The 22,510-nt window shown below is 32.7% G+C and overlaps 1 protein-coding gene across 14 annotated transcripts in view; it reads left to right on the top strand.

Moving 5' to 3' along the window:
- The window catches only part of LOC143248821 (bromodomain-containing protein 3-like), a 113,125-nt gene that overhangs the window by 31,828 nt on the left and 58,787 nt on the right, over positions 1-22,510 (top strand). For all 14 annotated transcript variants that reach the window (XM_076497598.1, XM_076497607.1, XM_076497605.1 and 11 more), the window contains 6 exons: positions 1,060-1,445; positions 3,861-4,061; positions 4,177-4,266; positions 4,635-4,736; positions 12,278-12,406; positions 14,242-14,436. In XM_076497598.1, the coding sequence (XP_076353713.1) occupies positions 1,060-1,445; positions 3,861-4,061; positions 4,177-4,266; positions 4,635-4,736; positions 12,278-12,406; positions 14,242-14,436 (1,103 nt within the window). The remainder of the gene's footprint in view (positions 1-1,059; positions 1,446-3,860; positions 4,062-4,176; positions 4,267-4,634; positions 4,737-12,277; positions 12,407-14,241; positions 14,437-22,510) is intronic.

Raw genomic sequence — 22,510 nt, 5'->3', positions numbered from 1 at the left:
AATAATTTTTTTATTTCTATGAAAAGATTTGGTAACATTGAGGATAAAATGTTTAGTCTACGTATAGTTTTGTATTTATTAGAAATCTGTTGTAAGAGCTTCTTCATTTACATTTATTTGTGAGGTAATGTGAATTATATTGAATACACATTGAATTGAAATTTATCCATAAGTTTTGAGTATAAGATAAAAAAAAGTTTAACCCTTGTAGTACTAATTAGAGCATGATTATGTATGTAAGAACAAGTGCAAAAGAACAATGTTTATTTGATACATAAATATCCATATTTAGTTTTTTTGTTATTTAATTTTGAACGAAGAAATAAAATAATGTGTATTACTAAAATTTGAGTTACAAACTACAGTTTGATTTCAAATTTATGGATACACATTTATAAAATATTAGTTAAACATGACTGTGCTCTGACTTTGACCTGTACAGAAAGGGTTAACTTAGCAACAACTTCAGTCTGTGTTCAGTAAAATGTGCTTGGAGAAATGACATCTTATACTAAAGTAAATTAAAATAGAGATATCATAATCATGTAGTTCACAAAATAGTCTTTCTTTAGGTTATAAACATGTTCCATCATTGAGTAAATAAGTGATTTCAATAGTATGAACATTTGGGAGTAGTTTATAAAACCCATATAAGGGAAGAATGAAAATTTATTTAACTATTTCCTTTTTAAATTGAGAAATTAAAGCATGTGTAATATTAAAATTTGAATTATAAACTCAGTTTATTTGCCAGTTTTATTTGTGTACATCGATAGTAAAGTTGTTCACTTAACTTTTAAATGTAATCTCTAAAAAGTCTTGACATGCACTTTGACCCATATTCATTCACTTAAGAGTTAATCAGTCTGACAAGAGTAGCCCAGGAGTTGGCAGTGGGTGGTGTTGACTATTTGTCTTTTCTTTAGTTTATCATTTTCAAAACCAGAGACAGCTGGCTTAAGAGAACCCTTGTATAGCTTTATGTGAAACTGAACAAAGGTGAAATGCACACTTATTTAAAACTATGAAAATACTAATGTAATATGTGGTATTTTTCAGTTCCTACATCTACAACTAACACAACAGGTACAAGTGTATTACCTTTGACAACCAATCAGACTCGAACATCTATGGTTACTGTACCTATCACCAGTGTGCCAAACTCTCAGCCTTCCGTCCACTTTCATGATCATTCAAAGGCACAGAAACCCCCAAAATCAACAGTGGCACCTCCTACCATTCTAGGTAGTACAAACATTCCCACAACACTTTCAGCAACAATCCAAGAACAAATGGTGACATCAAAAATGAAAACTCAGAACAGTTGCCGAGGGTCTATAGATGAGACAATTGCTTCTGTAGCTTCTTTGCCGATTTCACCAGATGAAATGGTTTCTCCATTACCAAGCAAAGTTAATCATCACACAGTTACAACACCATCAAAGGTATAGTTTATAGACTTGTAAACTTGAAAGTAAGGAAAATTATTTAATTTTGAGTAAAACTAAAACTGAACAATTTTATGTTTGTCATAACTTTTTCTGATAATATTTTTATTTATTAGAGATCTGGAATAAGTAATAGTTTTGGATGTATATATATGTTTAAAACTACTACTAATGTTTAAAAAATGTGTAAAGGGGGCTGAATTAGGCACACACACATGAAGATTTCTCCATTAAAAAAAATCCCCACAATTTTTATGAAATTAAAAAGATTTACTAATTAACTTGAATGTTTTCCTTTCTTTAATTTCAGTGTCTCAAAGTGCAGATTTGATCATCTCAAATGTAAACTGTGTTTAGGCTTAATAAATATAATAAAATGTCAATTTCATTGTAGATAATTATCATATCCTTTATAATAATTCAGTGATGGGTTTCAATTCAAAGGGTTACGAAAAGAATACTTTTGGATTTATTTGTTGGACACTCACATGTGTCCTATTTAGAAAGCATTTAAAATTCAGTATGTAAAAGCTTATGGGACATTGATTTATGGTAGGCCAAGGATGTAATTCAAATGCTATTTTCATACAATTTTCTGATTACTGATTCATGGTAATGATACACTGAGTTTTAGGCTCACATATTTTATTGTTTATTAGCTTTTGTAATAACATAGAAGTTTAGTTAGCTGCATTATCCTAAAATGAATGTCAAACAGTATGTTTTAGTCTGATAAACTTTTGTAATGAAGTTTATCTCTGTTTTGTTGTTGGAATTGTATTATTTTTTGACAACTGATGAATTGAACATCAAAGCATTTGAGCATCATGTTTATTAAAGGATAACTGCACCTCATAAGAGAAAGATTTTTTTTATTGATATATTATTTGGCTATATCCTATATTTGATTTACTGTTTTAACATTTGCACATAATAGTTTTAGAATTTTTGCATTTTAATAACTCTACATGGCCAAAAATACTTCTAACTAGTTGGTTCAATTGTTTCAGCCACACCCATTGCTAATAGATGCATAAAATCAAGAATACAGCCATGCAATTTCTACAGAAAAACATTGGCAGTAGAATGGGTCATACTGAAGAGCTCAATGACGTTGTTGCTCCTAGTTGTTTCCACTTCACAATAACAGCTCAGCCACAAAGCAGTAGGCCACACAAGCTTACAGAATGGGACTGCCAAGTGCTGAAGCCCGAAGCATGTACAAATTGTCTGTCCACAGTTGCAAAACTTGCTACTGAGTTCCAAACTGCCTCTGGAAGCAATGTCTGCACAAGAACAACTTGTCAGGAATTTCATGTAATGGCTGAGCAGCTGCACTCAAGCCTGAGATCACCATGTGCAATGCTAAGTGTTGGATGAATTGGTGTAAAGCACACCATTATTTGACTCTAGAGCAGTGGAAACGTTCTCCGGAGTGATGAATCATGCTTCACTGTCTAACAGTCTGATGGATGAATCTGTGTTTGGTGGATGTCAGGAGAATACTACCTGCTTGAATGCATAGTGCCATCTGTAAAGTTTTGTGGAGGAGGAATAATGGTCTGTTTGTCTTGGTCTGGACCAGGCTCTTTAGTTCCAATGAAGGGAATTCTTAATGCTACAGCATATACTGACATTCTAGAGAATTGTGTGCTTCCAACTTTGTGACAACAGTTTGGGGAAGGCCCTTTTTTGTTTTAGCATGACAATGCCACTGTGCACAAATTGAGGTCCATAAAGATGTGGTTTGCTGAGGTTGGTGTGGAAGAAATCGACTGGCCTGCACAGAGCCCTGACCTCAACCCCATTGAACACCTTTGGCTTTGGGATGAATTGGAAAGCCAACTGTGAACCAGGCCTTCTCATCCGACCTCACTAATGCTCTTGTGGCTAAATAGGAGCGAATCTCTGCAGCCATGTTCCAAAATCTAGTGAAAAGCCTTCTCAGAAGAGTGGAGGCTGTTATAGCAGCAAAGACCAACTTCATATAAATTCCCATGGTTTTGGAATGAGATGTTCAACAAGCACATATGGGTGTGATGGTTGGGTGTCCACATACTTTTGGCCATGTACTTCATTTATGTAATATGTTAAATCTGACAGAAAATTATTTTGCAAAAGTGCAACTTCTATGCATTAGGCACAATGTAGTTATTTAACTTATATGTGTGACATATGCACACATGGACACAAAATTATGGTATTAAAGCTAAAATAGACAGAGAACTTTTGAAAAGAGTAGTTATTTTTTCTGCTTATTTATCTGACAGTTATTTTTTTTAGTTGTCATGCATGGATTGCTTTACTCTGTTTATATAATGATTGCATTTTTCTAAAAGGCAATATTTGAAAGATGTAGAAAATCTGGGGGTAAGCATTTCTTTTTCATCAAGTAGAGTTAATATATTTTAGGTTAAAAAAGGTGTAAAAAGAAAAGCAGATACCACAACCCCAATGAACACTGCACCAGTAATGACCAGCCATGGTTATAATTTACCCACCCATCAACCTCAACTTCCTGTGGATATAAAAACTTCAAAGATCTCAACAAGAAAAGAAGGTGGACGTCCAATTAAAAAAGCATCAAAAGATCTTTCATGTGGCCAGGCTCAAGTAAGTTAACATTGTTTTTTGTTTTTCAATATTACATTGTCTTGCATTTCTGTCAAATTTGATAATTATTGTACTGATTTGTAAGTAAGCCCATGTTTTCCTTTTCATTTCACAGTCTCATACCAAACCAAAGAAAGGGAAACTAACAGAACAGATGAAATATTGTCACAATGTCTTGAAGGATCTCTTTGTCAAAAAGCATGAGGTATTTGCTAACTTGTACAAGTTTAATGAGCATACATTTATTGTATAAAGTTTTTTTTAACTGTGGCAAAGAGCTTTGTATTTATGCAATATAAACTTGTATTATACTGTATGGAGAAACTGAGAAAACTTTAATTTATAATGTCTGATGAGATACAAATATTTGAATGGTATTTGTAACTGTTCTAATAAATGCTTTCAGCATGATTAATGAACTAATATAAGTTTTGTTAATACAGTTGAATTTACTGTTATATGTTGTGAAAAACATTTGAAATTCATTAATTTAGGAATGTTATTTATAATCACACTTAATCAAAAGTTTTATTTTACTTTTATAAATGTAATATGTTTGGTATTGTTTTGAAGGAATATGCCTGGCCCTTCTATAAACCTGTAAGTTCAGTGTTTCCTGGACTGAAAGACTATCATGATGTTATAAAGCATCCCATGGATTTGGAAACTGTGAAGGTGAATAGCTTATTATAGAATAGATGATCACAGTGTATTTGTTTATTTTAATCTTATTTTGTTTTTCTCTTTCAATAAGTATTTTGATCTTTTCAGCTAGTTGATAATAAAAGTTAGTTTCACTTCTTTAAAGCAAAACTAAGATTTATTAATAATATTATCATTTTTTGTTCTAAATTGAATATTTTAACTATATCAGAATGAGATATTCATTGTTCTATACAACTCCTACTATATGTAGTGCTTTTGGCAGTTATGTTTGTTTGTCTTAAGCATTTAAATGATTGTAATGTGTCTGATTTCATTAACCTTTGCCATTCATCTGCTTTCCAGTTAATGAGGTAATGTCACTCTTGTCATATTTTATACCAAAAATAAAACTAGTGGTTAAAATTGTTTGAAACTTGACAAGAACATTCTTAAAACTATGTGGTTTTAGAAAATTAAAATATTTAATTTTGATTTTTTTTCTACTATTTCTAATGTATAAAAATTTGTTATTTAATGTGGTTATTTGCACTCACTCTGAACAGCTCACCTGCAAGATGATTTTTATATGAAGTGTAAAAATATTTATTGAATTACAGTGTTCAGATTTCATTTGCATAATTTCTGGAACCTCATAAATCAATATCAAAACCTTTTTAAAGTAAATGTTTAAATGTTACTCTCATTTTCTCTACTATATCACTGACGCTATGTATCATCATCAGTGTTGAGTGCAATGAAATGAAAATATCGTCATATATTTTAGCTCTTCATAGAAGTCCTTTGAAACTTGTTTATATATGTATATATAATTTCACATCTCTGTCTTTTTACTTAAAGTAATTTTTAATTTTTCTTTCCAGTTAATTGTCTTTTTTTATTTATGCTGATATGTCAGCTGGTGCTCACAGAGATTTATTGTTATTATATGGCGACACTTGTGCAGAAACTCGTTTTACTAATGCTTTGTGTGTGTGAATGATGGTGGTTTGGTTTATACACTTACAATCCAGGCATCAACAAGTTAAATGTATGAAAATCAATAAACCTTAGAATATGATTTTCAAATATAGTATGTAATTAATTAAAATACAAAGTAACACCTAAATACAATTTAACTGTTATTCTAACTATAGCATATATAAGTAAGAAACTGCCATAAGTGCTATAGTTGATCAAGCAGACAATAGTACTAATGACAGTTACATGTACACTGCGAGGAAAACTGCATGCCAATTTCAGATTAACTGTTGGTTGAATATAGTGTAAACTGTAATTTTTCTAATGATAACATACATCAGGCAAAGTATAGAAGGTAGGAATGGAAACTTGTCAAGGGTTGGAAAATGTATTTCTCTTTCTCAGTGAATACATTTGTATTGAAAAGCACTTGCATCTAAATTGTCATGTTGATGTTTATATACATAGAAAAGTTGTGTGTTTACATTCAGTTCCTGTCAAGTTGGAGATTTTTCATAGTCTGTGTGGATCATGTGACAAAATAACTGTAATTTAAGTTTTGTTTTAAATGTTTCCTTTGAAACAAAGAAATTAAAACTTAGAAAACATAAAAATTCAAATTATTACAAATGATGTTAATTTGGTTGACATATTTATTGATAGTAAAGTGGTTTAATCAAATTTGAAATGCATTACCATATGCAAAAACAATTTAAAACTGGTGCTCATGTTTATAGAGTTAATAAAGTTTAAACTAAGATCAGCTGGTAATATTTCCTAAAGATGTAGATAAATGTGAGGAAAATATATAAACTTGTGACTCTTGGTTTTGGCTTTTAAAAAAACATTGGAGGAATTTTGTTTTAATAAGTCTTTCAAGTCTCAAAGAAAATTTTGGAGCCTGCAAGACAACCAAGACTGGTCAGAGTTGTTTCTCTTCCTCCATTGGTTTGAGTTACTCACATTTAATTGTATTTAAATATAATTTTTAAATGTTGTCTTTGCTTAATTTGTATAAAACTGTGGTTGGTTAATAGGTTGGCATTCAAAGGAAGTCTAGGGTTAATATATGTTTTATATCCTTAATGATCTTGTATTTAAGAAGAGAGATGTGTCATTTTAATATTCAACTGTTAGTTTGTCTTGTATGGATATATACTAACCATTTAGCAAATGCACAACCTAGAATCAAAATGCTTCATTTTCAAGAAAGGCAGCCAAATTACCTACAAAGGAAAAGCACCCAAGTTAAATAATCTTGAACTAAGGTCAATGTTTTCAAGTAAATACCACATAACTTCAAATTGCAAGCTTTGATTAACCCTTTTATGTATAACATATAATATGCATACATTCATATACACATTTGCACACATTAGGTATTTATACAACAGCTTTTGATGCAGTATGTGTATCTTCACAAAATTTTGTAGACTTTTAGTAAAGTTTGCAAGTTTTTGTACACAAAAATGTCAAATTTTATAAATAAATATTTTTAATAAAAGTCTGAGGAAATATCGAGTCTGTTTTGTTACTAGTCTGAGTTCGATGTGATTTTCATGTTATGATCAAAAAACTATATTTCATCCTCAAAATATCTAAACCTCCTGAATACATTTGAAACATTTGTTTTTAGTAAGACTTTATATTTTGACTGTTATTTTCTCTACCCTAACTACATGGGGTCTGTCAATTTGACAAACCTCATAACTACCATGAAAGAAATTGGAAATAAATATAAATTATGCTTTTTTCCATTCTTGAATAACTACAATTTATGACACAGAAATGTGAATGTTTAGTCTAAATAGCATAAATCTGATAACATTATATATGCATATATATATATATTGTATTGATCTTGCAGTCATGCCTGGCTGACATCATATAACTTTCATTGAGGTTCAACTTCATGTTTAGATATTTCCAGTGTGTATGATATACATATATAACCAAAAATCATTGCAATTCCACCTCTGGATGCAAATAAGAAAACACTGAATATCAGAGTAATCTATATTATACATATATATAATTCTAGAGAAGATTAACACTGATGAAGTTAAAGAAACAAGATCAAAATGAATGACTGTTTAAAAACTGCATATCCAAACCTTTGACTAATTATTTTAGTTTGTTATAACCTAAAAACAAGCCAAAACAAAAATAAATTATAAAGTAAAAATAATAAACAAAAAGCACTGCACTAGTTAAAAAAATCCCAGGGTACAAGCTGTAATGTAGGATATAAAATGTGCCCTAGGTTACACGATACTCTCTTCACATTAGGGTTCGTGTCAAGCATTTTTTATCTGAGTTGAGGGCTGGTGCTAGCATGCATCACATTCCAAGGGTTTCTGATCATCATACTTTTTTGTATCATTAGGCTGATCAACCAATATACAACTCCCAGTAGTTGAAAATACTTTTTCTAGTGTTGGGGACTGACCCTGACAATCCTATCTATTTCTCCCATGACCAGTTTTCCTGCCTTTGTGTTGTTTTTGCAGTTCCTTTATAGTACTTGTCCATCTTTCTGAGGCACTCCACCAAGTTTCTGAGGGGATTTTGGTGATAACATTTTCCTCATTATCTTCACATTGGTGAGATTGTTCTCCTTAGCCCTGTCCCTTCACATTTGGTTTCTTTGCTGTTATGATTTCACTGGGAGGAATGTTGTCTTGTCACATGTTTGTGCACCTTTTGCTTATCATCACGACTTGTGGATGACTCATTTTCTCCATCAGCCTACTTTTGGAGTTATGCATGAATCTTTAGAATCGCGTGTGTAATGTGTGTGACAAAATTTGGCCCTTTTTGTTTTGGTTGCTTGTTTGTCTCATTCTGCTTTAATCCTTTCTCTCATAACTCTGTATCATCCTGCACTTTCCTGTCCTTTACCAATTTCTACCACTAAAGGTGTAACATATGGTAATATGTCTTGACATCAGATTTGCCATTTTCATCAGTTCTGGTGACTTTTAGGTGGTTTCTAGTCTAGTGGGAGCATATTTGGCTGATTTTGTTCTCCTTTGGAAGACGTTTCCTAGTAATCCTTGGTTATTCAAGTTTTGTCAGAAGGACTTTTCATCCATTTCCTTTACTGTCTCCCTTGCCTTCTGTACTGGCATCCTTCCACCAGTTAGCATTTGTTCAAGGCTCTGCAGACTGTTCTATCATAGGGACCTATCAAGCCTGTCAGCGATCCTTCCCAGGTTTTCTCTCCAGGCTTCTTGATGTCCCTAAGGAAACCTTGGACTGTTGTCCTGTGATCAGCGTGTCCCTCAACCAAGTTTTTGGATCTTTCCTGCTTTACCGTGGAGTCTCTACTCTCTCTGATATGGGATTTTACTTTAGGATGTGGATGATCAAAGTATACTTCTCAAATACTTATCTCCATATTCCTATTTCTCATCAGTCCAAATCTTTGTTTTTTCTACTATTGGGTTATATATCAGTTTTGCATTTCATCTTAGTCTTGTTTCTGCATTGTATGTATTTTGTTGGATGTTCAAAACCTTTACTTGGGCTTTGCATTCTCGAGAGTTGCTTTTACACCACTATACAGATGACTGGCTCTTGTTAGCTCATTGCAAACTGGAGTCTCATCAACCCATGCATATGCTACTGAAAGCAGCTCATTGCTATTGGATTCTCAAGTTGGAAAAGTCTTTCCTTTCATCTACTTACTATCTTACCCACTTGAATGTATTTTTCATTACTTAACTTAGCTGTGTTCAAATTTCTCCACTTCATCTCTTTTCAATGGAGCTTTAATTTCTCTGCACCCTTGCTGTTTCTTCTCTTTCTGCATATGAGGTTCTGTTGCTTTTAGAGACTTGGACTTCTGTAGAAGCCCCTGTTCTCTTGGGTTGATCATGTGTGCATTTTCTTCATTATACTCTGCATAGTTATGGAATTTTGCTCATGATCCTTCAGACTTTATAATTACTCTTCCTTCTTCATTTGTAGACTATTTGCATTGGTATTTGAACTAGGAGAACACGATGATAGGAGTACTGTTTTCTTCACCTGATCTAGATTTGTATTTGTTTGCACATGCTTCTCTCAACAGTTTGGAGGCATGAGTTATTCAATAGGATGTTTCTGGTTAATGTTTCCAATTCAAAAGGTCTTACCATATCAACATTTTGGAACTTCTAGCTATAAACCATGCTTTGGATTACTTTTTTCCCACTGTGTGGAACTAACTTCAGACAATTCCATAGTTGTGGTTTCTATGAATTATCCTTTCTGGTTGAGTGTTAGAACTTTTTTTACCGGCCCATATACTGTCGATATGTCTCTTTGTGTATTATGTTCCTGATTATTTAAACCTTGCGGTGAATTACCAATTCAGGCATGATGTTTATTTTGTGTAAAAAATAATTTTAATGTCTACCAAAAGTCTGCCAAATGTTGTGATGATATACCTACTGTATTAACCTCTTCTGCATTTAAACATTTTTTCTGTGCAACTCACTGCATTAAGTTCAAATTTAATAAAACATCTATATTATCAATGTATGTGAATGAATGTGACATTATAATGTATGTTATGGTTCAAAGTTTTATGTTATCCAGGATTTAAGTCATTCATTTCAAGAGATACTTTTAAAAAATACTTTTTATGTATTGTCACATAACCAAATAACTGTGAAAATTCTCTACTTTGGCACTCTGTATCTTGAATAATACAATAGGAATTGTTTAGATGTATGTGTAGACTATAAGATGATTACTTAACCATTTAACACATTTTAAATTATCTGGATGAATGCAGTTGAAACAAGTAATATAGTTTGTCATGCTCACCTTCACCTTAGTTATTTGAGTTTTGTATTCTCTTTGTAGAGGTTACATATCCATGTAAACAGTCATTAGAAAAAAAAAATTACAATGTGTTCTAACAGATGTTGAAATTGATGTGCAGTTTTCATTGTGGAGTGCATGTAACTGACTAATGTTGTCGGCTGCTGAATTAACTATAACACTCATGGTTGTTTCTGACCTAAATATGCATAGTTATCGATATATTGAAATTGTATTTAGGCCTTTTATGTTTTAGTTAATTATGTACTATTTATGTTTTAAAATGCAGAACTGAAAGGTTAAAAACATTTAAATATACATCATATTGTGCAGTAACAGTTCTCAAATATTATGATATTATGCAATGCATGAAGCTTTTGCTAAAGGGTTGTGCATTTCTGCCAGACACATTCCAATAGGTTTCAAAGACAATGTTGATTTGTTTTGAGATGAATAGTAAATGGTAAAGGATAAGAAAGGAAAGTAAAATATTAACAATTGACTCTGTGTGTAAAGGAAAACACCTGAAATTAGCATTTAAACAAAAAACAATTAACCTGTTGACTGCCAAGTATTTCAGCTGCTACTATACAACTCTAATGCTTCTTCATTTTGTAACTTTTTCATGACACCATTTTGGATCGAAAGTGAAACAATTTGTAAGTAGGTCAAATGCATGTATGGTGCTGACATCCAGCGTTGAAGTTAGGTATTATTGAGAACGAATTAACTTGTCTGGTGGCACTCTGTTACTAATCAGCTTGGACGAATTATCTCGTCTATGGCACTGAACAGGTTAAAAGATATTCTGCAAAAAAAAAAAAAAAAAAAATGTTTCCTGTTTCTCAATTTGAATCATTTCATTGCATTGCACTCTTTGATAAGAGGTAGCATTAGTAAGTAGAAATGCAAGTAAGCACTACAGATAAATATGATTTTTAGTCAGTACACTTAATTAAACTATCATTCTTTGTGATGATCATGATTTTTAACAAAATCTAACCAGTTTTTCAAAAGGTATGTTAAGAAATTTCGAAGTTACCATATGTGTTCTTATGCAGGTGAAATATTTTACGTTTTGTGTGAATTACATGACCCCAACACAAAAGAGCTACAAGTTATAGTATACAAATATATGAACTATAGTGAGGACAAAATGGTTACAAAGTCAGTCAGACTGACTAACCTTGCAGTGAGAAAGTTAAATTAAAATAGTTCTGTTATTAATATGTTTAAGCTTTGTGTTTTGAGATATGGAGTTTTGTTTAATAACATCTGTGTCTAGCCAGTGAATGGATTTAAAGTTTTGTATTAAATCTCATAAAGAATTTCGAAAATTAATTTTTCAAGGTGTAATGCCAATTTTATGTGGTTTTGATACTAAGTTTGGAAGTAACAAATTGAATAACACAAACAATATATATAGTGTTATAAAACTGCCATCGTAAAACTGAGTATCTATTAAAAACCTGAAATTTATTTCATATTAATGACTGTATTTCAATTTTGTAAATGAAAATATTCAAATTGTAATAAAATTCAACTATGTTTTGGTATTCATTTACTTTACTTATATTTTATTATTACACCATTTAACATTTCTTTATTCTCAGATTCTTTAGACTGACCTTAAGGCATATTATACTACTAGTGCAAAATAATTTTTCATTAGTGGCCCATATATAAACATAACATAATGCAACTTTTTCAGCTATGAGTTTAATTTTGCAAATGATAGTATTCTAACTTTACTTCAAAGATGATGAATTTTCATTTTTCAGCAAAAATTTGAATCCAGGGAGTACAAATCACCAGAAGAATTTGCTTCAGATGTCAGATTAATTTTTACAAATTGTTACAAGTACAATCCACCTGACCATGATGTTGTAGCTATGGCAAGAAAATTGCAGGTAGAATTTTATCTGTTTGGCAGAAGTCTCTAAGAAGTAGAAATTGCAAATGTGCTTCCAGTTTATTATAATGAAGTCCCAAAGGGTTACATCTCTGTACACTGTGAGAATTAGACTATATATGAACTAAAACTATGTAAACAGCATACAAATACTGGTTCATTGTTTGTGCTAAAAAGCTCTAACTAAGGAATTTCCAATTTAAATGTAATATTATCAAAGAAAAAAAATTGATATTAAACTATTAGTTATTGTTGGTAGTTCCATTTAATGTAAATAACTCATTAATGTCTTTGAAGAAAAAACAATAAACTTGATTTTAGTAATCTTTTAGACTAATCTTTTTTGTTGTTCATAAGATTATTAAGCTTCATCAACATTTCCAAGATATTTTAAGATTTCCTAAAAATTATTAGTATATTAATAAACACAGATATTTTGATTATAATGTTACTCATAAAAGTTGTCTTGGTTTCAAAATACATGAATTACAAGCTGTGTAATTTTTTATATGGTAACATATTTGAACAATTTGGCAAACATTTTTTAACTAATACAGATAATTACTGTCTGGCAATTTCAGCACAAAATTATAAATTTATACTTATTTGAACAAGTAGCCAATCAAAAATGATTTTGTATATGTCCAGAAATTTTCACGCCATACTTTCCCCCTTCTTCGTTTTAATGACTTGAGTGGGTTTTGTGTAACTGTAACATTAGATAGGGCCAATGGTATTTTGTGCCAGGTGCTGTAGTGGTCACAAAGAAAATCATTTAGAACATGTAACTCGTGATATTACATGCTTTTACATTTGAGTAAATAGTATTTATTATTCCTCCATGCATGATTTATTCTATGTAATTATTATTCCAAATAGTAATGAAATCTTAAATGCAAATAATTAATGTTATAGAGAAGGCAGAATTAAAAGTTGTTAATTTGAACTTTACTTTTAGGTTTATATAAATGCAGTTGCATAGTAATGTTTATCCCAGATACCATTGAGGATAAAAGAAAGCCTCTAATTTTATCCACCATGATAGTTATTTTTATTGTATGCCAGTGAGTTGTATAATTATGATAAAACTACATGTGGTGTTTTTGAAATCATAACAAAGAAAAATAATGGTTTTATGAAATAAAACCTTTGCTGGGAAGCTATGCAAGAATGTTGGAAGATGTAATAATCAGTGATTAAAACCTACTACAAAAGCAAGCATTTTTAATATTTTCTAGAAAAAACAAAAAAAAAGTCACAGATAAATATTTTAAGATTTTCCAAATTAAAATTTCATAGAAATTTTGCATATAATAATAAGTTATTAATTTTACAGAAACTTTATAATTATTTTTTAAGCAGTGCAATAGAATGAATGATTGCATTGAAGTGACACTTCCAGGCATTTTAAGTCAGTGATAGTTTCTCTAAAAGTATAGCCAACATTGAATGTATACTTAATTTTTGTTATTTAAAATTATTATTGCATATTACATGTATATATTGTAAGGATTATCTTGCATATTCCCTTAGTATATGGATTTAAGACTGATTTAAAGTCTCTTACTGTGGACCAGTACTGCAAGGTATTATTGGTAAACCAGTGCATTTTAATCAAAACAAAAATCATTTTTTGGTTCTGATCTGTATGGGTAGTTGGCTTTGATAAGATGTTAGTAGTAAGTGGAGCAGAAATAAGAGTGATGTATTTAATTTCTATGTGATTTAATGAGATTACACTGTTCACAACAAATTTTCAAATTCTCTCTGTGTATATTTGTATATCCTATAAGTTTTTACATTAGAAATTCAGAGTAAAGTTATTCTACACAGGATGTGTTTGAAATGAGTTATGCCAAGATGCCAGATGAATCAAATGTAACAGATCCTGTTGTGGCTACACAAATTACTAAGACTGAAGAATCCAGTAGTAGCAGCTCCAGTTCATTATCATCTAGTAGCTCTGACAGTGAAAGCAATAACGGTGAAGATGAAAGACAAAAAAAAATTCAAGAGCTGCAAGAGCAGGTAAAAAAGAAAAATAGTATACAGGGTTTTGATCACCATGTAACTTTGATACCTTAAACTTAACCACTATAATTTTCGACATAATAAGTGTATCTATACTAATTTTGGCAAGTTTTTAGTAAATGTTACAAGCCTTTTGTACATAAAAATTCATATTTTTAAAATTGAACCTCTCAAAAAAAGTTGATTTTGTGTGGTGTGTTTTATGTATAATTTTATTCTCAAGTTATCTTTATAGTACTATTCTGTGTCTGCACAGTGATTCTTTACACATGACTACTATTCATGATGATCATGTGTATTGGTAAAGCTGGAGAGCAGGATTTCTTTTTAGTTCTTCAACATATTCTGTACTGGAAAAATTTCCTGCTCGTACCTATACAAATGTGTTTCCTTTTTATTATACAACTTAACCCAATTGGAACAAGCATAATTTTTTTGCATGTGTCAGAAGGTTTTAATGAGTTGCATTCACAATTTAAATTAAATTAATTTCTTTTCATGGTTTATGAATGAACTTGATATAGAAATGTAGATAATAATTCAAACTTTAATATTATACTGGTTTTGAAATTTTATATTGCTATATTAGAAGAAAATCCTCAATTTACCTTAGTGTGAGAATTTTCACATTTGCTTTCTAGGTATCTCCTCTTTTTGATTTATTTACCACCTTTCAAAGATCTAAGGAATTTAACATAAATTACTCATTATAATGTGTCCATCACTCAGGTAAAACATAATTTTCAGAGCCTTCAATCTTGTTTTGTTACACAGCCATAAATGAGAAAATCTGATTTAATTTGCTATACCTACTTATCCAAATTGCCAATAGCCCTCTCTGATATTTTATACTATATTATTTATAACCAATATAAAATTAAGATTCCAGGATGATACTTCCCTCCATTTACAAGATTGACTTTTCCCATTTTGTGCTGCCCTGTATATACCCTCCTTTTTTTTATAACTCATGCCACAAGCCATTCACACACTCCTATCTGAATCAAATATTCCAACAGTCTCTCATGCAAGTCAACATGCATCATCTCTTCACCAATAGGAGAGCACTGCCATGGTGTCTGCTCCTTCACTTTCTGCTTGCAAGGTTATATTGAAATAGTGAATCCTCTTATACCTCTTGGTTGGGCTTATATACAGTTCTTTCAGTGGATCCTCCTTGACCAGTGGAAATTTGTATCTCAAGAAGGCTGGTATGTGTGTTAAAACTTGATTTAAAATAAAGTATAGAACAATATTTCAACTTTCTTAGGTCATCTATTGTTAACCTCTTTGTTAACATATGGAACCTTGCTTGAGATCCTTTGGATTCTACCATCATTCTTCCTGCATTATGATGATTTCTGCTAGACGATGGACAAGGCTTGCACTTTATTAGGCATCCTGTTTCTGTGGCCAGGTTTAAATCTGTTTGTGGATGAATCTCTCCAGAACTTGAGTGCTTGGGTTGGCCACTTAGTGGCTTTGTGTCATTGGTCTGTGGAGGAACATTATCTTCATATCAATGTCATTTAACCCCTTACTGGTTGATGGGCTTGGGATCATTATTTTCCTATCTACAGTGGTTAATTGGTCATGATTCACTCTGGCAGTGCAACAGTGGTGGTTTATATTAATCACCAGTTGGGTACATGGTCAAGATTCCAGCATTTTCACATCTTCTCTTTTGAGCTGACAATAATTAAATTCATTTGATGGCATGTCACGTACCAGGTGGTTTGAACCTTTGTGGCAGATTATCTTTTCCGACCACAGTACATTTACTCAACAGAGTGGTTCCTTCATTTCCTTCTTTTTCAGTGGCTTTGTGACCATTGTGGTGGCCCTCATATTGATGCATTTGCCACCTCTCTTAGCCACCATTTACCTTTGTTTTGGTCCCTTGTTTTCCATTCTTGAGCTTTAAATATAGATGTTTTTAGCCAGGATTGGTTGAACAAGATCCGTTATGTTTATCCTTCTATCTGATTACTTCATTAGGTAGCCTTACTCATCCATACCACTCTATACAAAGATTTTCTGACTGCTACTTACTGGTTCACTTGGTCATCTTTTCCTCACATACTCCAGTTACAGTTGTTCCCTCTTGTTTGTCTTTCCTTATTCCCCACCCACAGTTGCTTGTTTTGCACCTCCAACTTCATATCTTCCATTTTACACCTGACATTTTTCCAGCATCTGTTGAGGAGATCCAGTTTCTCGTGTTGGGTTGGGTGGTGTTTCATTTAATTCATCCTTCATCCATTATCATGTATCAACAGAAATGGAATGTTTTTTGCACTTGGACTTTTGACTAGGGGTTTCTAGCTTCTTGTCCAATGGTTGCTGGTGTCTTAAAATTTCTTTTAAGGCTTTTTGAGAAAAGGGTTTTTTGGTCTCCTTTATATCTGGAATTGGGGCAGCACATCCCATATATTTCATTTCTCTCGTTACCACCATAAAAAATTAGGAAATTATAAATTATGCTTTTTGTCATTCTAAAATGTCTGCAGATTATAACACAAACACACAAATGTTTAGTCTAAATAACTTAAATCTCATAACATTATACATATATAGGTGTATTTATTTTATTATATTGACATTTCACCCATGCTTGGCTAACATTACAGAAATTGCAATGATGCAGCACACGTGCACTGATGTTACCATATCTAAGGATATAAAACTGGCTTTTACAATTTGTTTGATTTTTTATTTAAGCACAAAGTTATGCTAATGGCTATCAGTGCTTTGCCCATCATATAATGAACAGTAAATGAAGAAGTAAAGCAAATCTCATCCAGTTGTGGATTTTGTATTAATTTGCTGCTTGCTGTAGTTTTCCACACCATATTAAATTGTGCACATGGAAAATCTAAACCAAACTAATTTTATAAAGTTTTGTGTATACATTTTGAAATAAACAAAATTCATAAAGTATTATATGAATACCATACAATACTAATATAATTAATTAAGCTTAATAATCAAACTTTGTTTGGGTCCAAACAAATATTAAATTTTGAACTGACTTAAGTCTTATCATACCACTAAGAATCCAACATCAAAAGAAAGAATTAGTCACCTGAATGCTTCAGAGAGGCTGAGAAAGTCTATAGGAGAATATTCTGAGTTTACAGTTAATTATTCACACATTTTACACAGAAGTAGGTGCATGTAAGCATTTCCAAAATTGGAAAGAGATGGGCAAGGTAACTGTGTTTGTTTCAGTAAATGTATTGATATCTCAAGAAAAGCTAGGAGGTTATTATTTTATATTATACATTTTAATTGCATTAATTTGAGTTCTTAATTTGTAATAAACTATAGAAGTTGTATTTGGATGTCAAAAACATTTAATTTGAACCAGTGCTTCATTCAACATACTACTTGACATACAAGAATTGATATTTAGGATTTTTTTAATATTTATTTTTAAATTAACTAAAGAATAATTCTAAATTATGAATCATAATCTATAATTTGATATCAAACTTATTGAGATAGTTTTGTAAAATAGTAATTTTGTCACCAAACACGATGAAGTGGTCTTTGACCCATGACCCGTATCAATAGGGTTAAAAGCTCTTATGCCACAATTAGGTAGCCAGATAAATTATAATTATGGGACATTGTTTGCTTTGTGTATGGTATTGTTTGTTGTTAAGTGCATTATTTAATAAAATAAAAATTTAGTGTACTGGTACTATTAGTATAAATAAAGAAGGCTTTAATTTCCTTGGCAGCTCAGTACAAGTAAACCTAAGATATCATTTCTCCTCTGTTTTTCACCCGACATGGTCAGATGGTTAAGGCACTGAACTTGTAATCTGAGGGTTGCAGGTTTGGATCCCAATCGGACCAAATATGCTTGCCCTTTCATATGTGGGGGCATTATAATTTTACAGTCAAACCCACTATTTGTTGTTTAGAGTAGCCCAAGAGTTGGTGGTGATGACTAGCTGCCTTCCCTCTCGTCTTACACTGCTAAATTAGGGACGGCTAGCAGAGAGAATCTTTGTATCGCTTTGTGTAAAATTCAAAACAAACCAAACAAAGCTTTGTATATTCTTTATTTATTATCATAAAAGTGATTAAAATGTAAAGTTCCAACACAGTATCTTACCTCCATTCACGTAAATGCTTTTCCTTGCTCAGTGCTGCCTCTTTTATGCATGAATATTTCTGCTTATTTTTAGCCTTAAAACTCCTACCTACTTTACATTTCTGTGTGGTTCTATTGCATTGTGGCATGAAACTAAGCATGTAACAACACTCCACCAATAGAAGCATTATATACACGCATTTGTCATAGTTGGCTTCCTCAGTACTATAGAACCCAATCTTCACTTTTCATATGGCAGAGTAATATTTAAGTGTGTTAAATGTTTTGTATTTAGACTCCCAGTGGTAAGAATCATTGCTGTATGTATGGGATTTGCCTTTATACTTTTATGAGGATTTTCTATGCTCACTTGTTCTTCTTCTGTTTTACCTTTGCCACACTCCTTTGTTACCTATCTTAAATTCATTTCTGAACTCTGGTTATCCTCAGTTCCTCTTCATGATTTTGGGAGGATACACCTCCACTTATATTTTATAAGTGTGGCTTGTTTATCATTCTTGAACTTTTCAAACATGGTTCCTCTGTTTTTGGGATCTCCTTGGTATGGATGGATTGTTCAGTATCAGAAATCTACCCACACTCTACTTACAAGACATATACAAATTGTGCTATTTTCATAGGGAGGTCACTGTTTGAAGAATAGGCACTATTCACTTATGTTCTTCCATTTCAGCTTGGGTTCCTTGCCTGTTGCTGAACTCCAAGCTGTTACTGGAGCTGGTGACAATCCTATAGGTTCTGACAAGGTATGATTAGGTTTACTAGGTTAGTACACCTTGGACCCTTCAGGTGTTGATAAAAGGCTTATCCCTTCAGTTTTTTTAACCCTCCTTTATCCCTAATTACTCTCTCTTTCTTTTCTGTCCAGGTCAGTGTTTTTCAGAAGTAATTCGTACTTTACTTTTGAAGGATGTTGTAGACCTTGTCATTTATACTCCTCCTGTTTATTATTTCAAGTTGTTGGTGCCTCCCAAGAAGACTATGGATTGGAGTCTGATTATAGGTCTATCACATTTTAATAATTTTCATTCATCTTCCTTGCTTTTCCATGGACTGCTGGGCATTCATTATGTTTTTGGATGATAAAAGTGAATGTTGCAAATGCTTATCTTCACACCATCATTTCTCCAACATTTGGTAATGGCATCTACTTCCTGTGTTGTTTAATAGGTTGTTGGATCTTTTGCTTATCTAAGTCATAAACAAGGTTTGCACTTCAATGATAACGTGTAGGACTGGTTTATGTTAGCTTTGGCCCAACTTGTTGCTCACAAATGCACATGGTTCTTCAAAAAGCAACTCGTGATGACTCATTGAGTTGGGATAGTCCTTTTTCTTATCCAAACCTAATAGTTTTTTTATTTGGGAATATTTTTAACTTTCTGCTCTTCATTTATAGTCAGTGGAATTTGAGATTTAGTCATCTTTCTCTCTACCCCACTTCCAGGCAATTTTGTCTTGTGGCTCAAGAGGAACAACAACACAATAGGTGTACTTCTTCCACCTCCACAGATACTTTTTTTATGGATTGGGAGTTAATATGGATTTTTAAGACATTGTGGGTGTTTGTTGTTGAATAGAGATCACAATATGTATCAGTGTTTTGAAGCTTCTTGCTATCTGTCAGGTTTTGAATCATTTCCTGCTGTTAATATAAATAAAGGAGGTCTTAATTCATTCTGGCACTTTGATAGTTATTTTTTACATCAGCTGAATAGTGGCACCAGTTCACATTCCCTTTGTTTTAGGAAGCTGGGATTTGTGTTCTGGTCACAGCAACATTATGCACACTTCTTGGCATGACATGTTCTAGATATTTTGTATGTTGTTGCAGATTGATTATCTCACCCCACAAGTTCCCTCCCATGGAGTGTCCCTCAATTCCCAGGTGTTTTGTTTGTTATGCAGCTACTAGGGTACTTCTATTTTGGAGGTATTTGCCACCTGTTATCAATTCCGTACTTTATTATTTTGGTTTGCTATGCTACATCCATTGACTTTGGGAGTGGAAACCTTCTGTAAGATTGTTCCAACTTTACCTATACACCTGTTTTTTTTTCTCTCCCTCAAGTTTTGTCCTTTATCCTTTCCACTCCATATTGTATCCTTGTGAACTCACCTTTATGGCCAGCTCAACCTTGGTTTCCAATCTTTACCATCTAGTAGTTGGTACTTTCTTCACCACTTTCACTTTCTGAATCCCTCCTTCATCATCCTTTGCCACTGATTTTTTCATCCTACAGTTACCACACTCCTGGCTTCATATCTGTGGTTTGTCTAGTTTCTTGCATGGTAATTCATATTGTCCAAATATGTATTTTCCATTGTTTCTCCTTTCATGGATCCTACCTCTCTAACTATATATCAGAGAAAATGCTGTATGTTTTCTGCACCATTATTGTTACTTTTTCCATCTTTGTATTTCTGTTTTCAAAACTTTTACCTGGCCATTTGAAAGTGGTTTTTATGTGTCTACCACTTCTGGATGTAGGTCAATCTTGGCCAGTACGTTTTGTTTTCATGTTCAGTCAGAAAAGTTTTCCTCTATAACCTGTTCCCTTTGGTGACATTCCTTCCACATCCTTCAATCTCCTCATCCTATGCCCCTTCCTGATTGAAACCTTAATGTTGTTCTTTCCACCCTTGTCCAAACTCCATGTGGGCCCTTGGTTCCTCTACCATTTGCCACTCAAGACCTGTTTCTTACTGTTTTTGCCCTTGACATATCACATGTTCTTTATCACTTTATCTGTGTTTCACTGTATTCAGATTGTTGATTTCCCAAGATATCACTAGATCCTGAAGTCATCATTTAGTTTCTACCAATTTTGCTACCTTCCATTTCCCAGCTCTGATGTGGATAAATTTCTGTGTTTTTTGGATGTTCTTCAATGTTGTATTGCCCACATAGCATACTTTTGTGGCTCCAATTCCAGTTTATTTATCCTTTAGAAATATTTCCTCTCAGAGAGATATTAACCTATCATCCTTAAAGGTTGGTATTGCCAACTTATCAAATTGGCTTCTTCTTCTTGGCCTTTTGATTTCCATTGTTTTTGTCCTGATGTTGTCTCAGATAGTTTCTTTTTGTGTGGTTGCTCTTCTTTGTTGTGCCTTGGTAGTAATTATCACAGGTGGCATGTGGGTCACATCAAACACTTTCATTTTCTATTATATCTATCATATAGTTATTTTTCTCCTGTTTTGTATATTGCATACTCCTGTTGCCATACTTCACTCATTGGTTCAACTGTGAAGGGGTATATTTGTTTTATATTCCTTTTCTTCCTTGGATTACACTCAGTGACAAGTACTGCCTCTCCAAGTATACTCTTTGGGTGAGGGACTTCCACAGTACCATTTCTGGATATTGGTTCCCAAGAAGTGTGGTAATGGTAAGGAACTGGATCATCACCAAATCTGCTCTGTATAACCTTTCAGTTCTACAATGCCCACTATTGAAATGGGATGTGCTGCAAGACCACTATAGGTTCACCTTGCCCATATAATGCATCATAAATACATCCATCCTATAATGTATCACCTCATGGACTTCCATGAGTAAAGCAGGAGGGGAATGCTGCCCATTCTTTTAATTCTAAATTAAGTACTTCAGGCCAAACTGTCTTCTGTGTTTACCTCTCTCCCTTATCTTCTGCAAATGGTGTAAGGAAGTACTTACCACTAAGAGCTTCTAGCTTCTTGTCCTATGAAGGCTTTTATCTGAGTATGCTTAATCCTATTAAGTTAAGTAAAGGGCAGTGATGTTCTATAAGTGTAGATAGTGTTTAACACTGTGCAGCTCATCCCTCTAGCTTGGAATCTTGTGCTACCATTGCCTGGATGTTGTTTCCTGGGTGGTTTGGTGTTGGAATAGAGCTGGACCAGCCAACACAAGTTCTCATACTTGTGGTGGTAGGGATCCCCTTTGCTCAATCAAACTGG

The sequence above is a fragment of the Tachypleus tridentatus genome, chromosome 4 (genome assembly GCF_004210375.1).
Source record: "Tachypleus tridentatus isolate NWPU-2018 chromosome 4, ASM421037v1, whole genome shotgun sequence".
NCBI lineage: Eukaryota > Metazoa > Arthropoda > Merostomata > Xiphosura > Limulidae > Tachypleus > Tachypleus tridentatus.
This window is presented reverse-complemented; position numbering and strand designations above follow the sequence as displayed.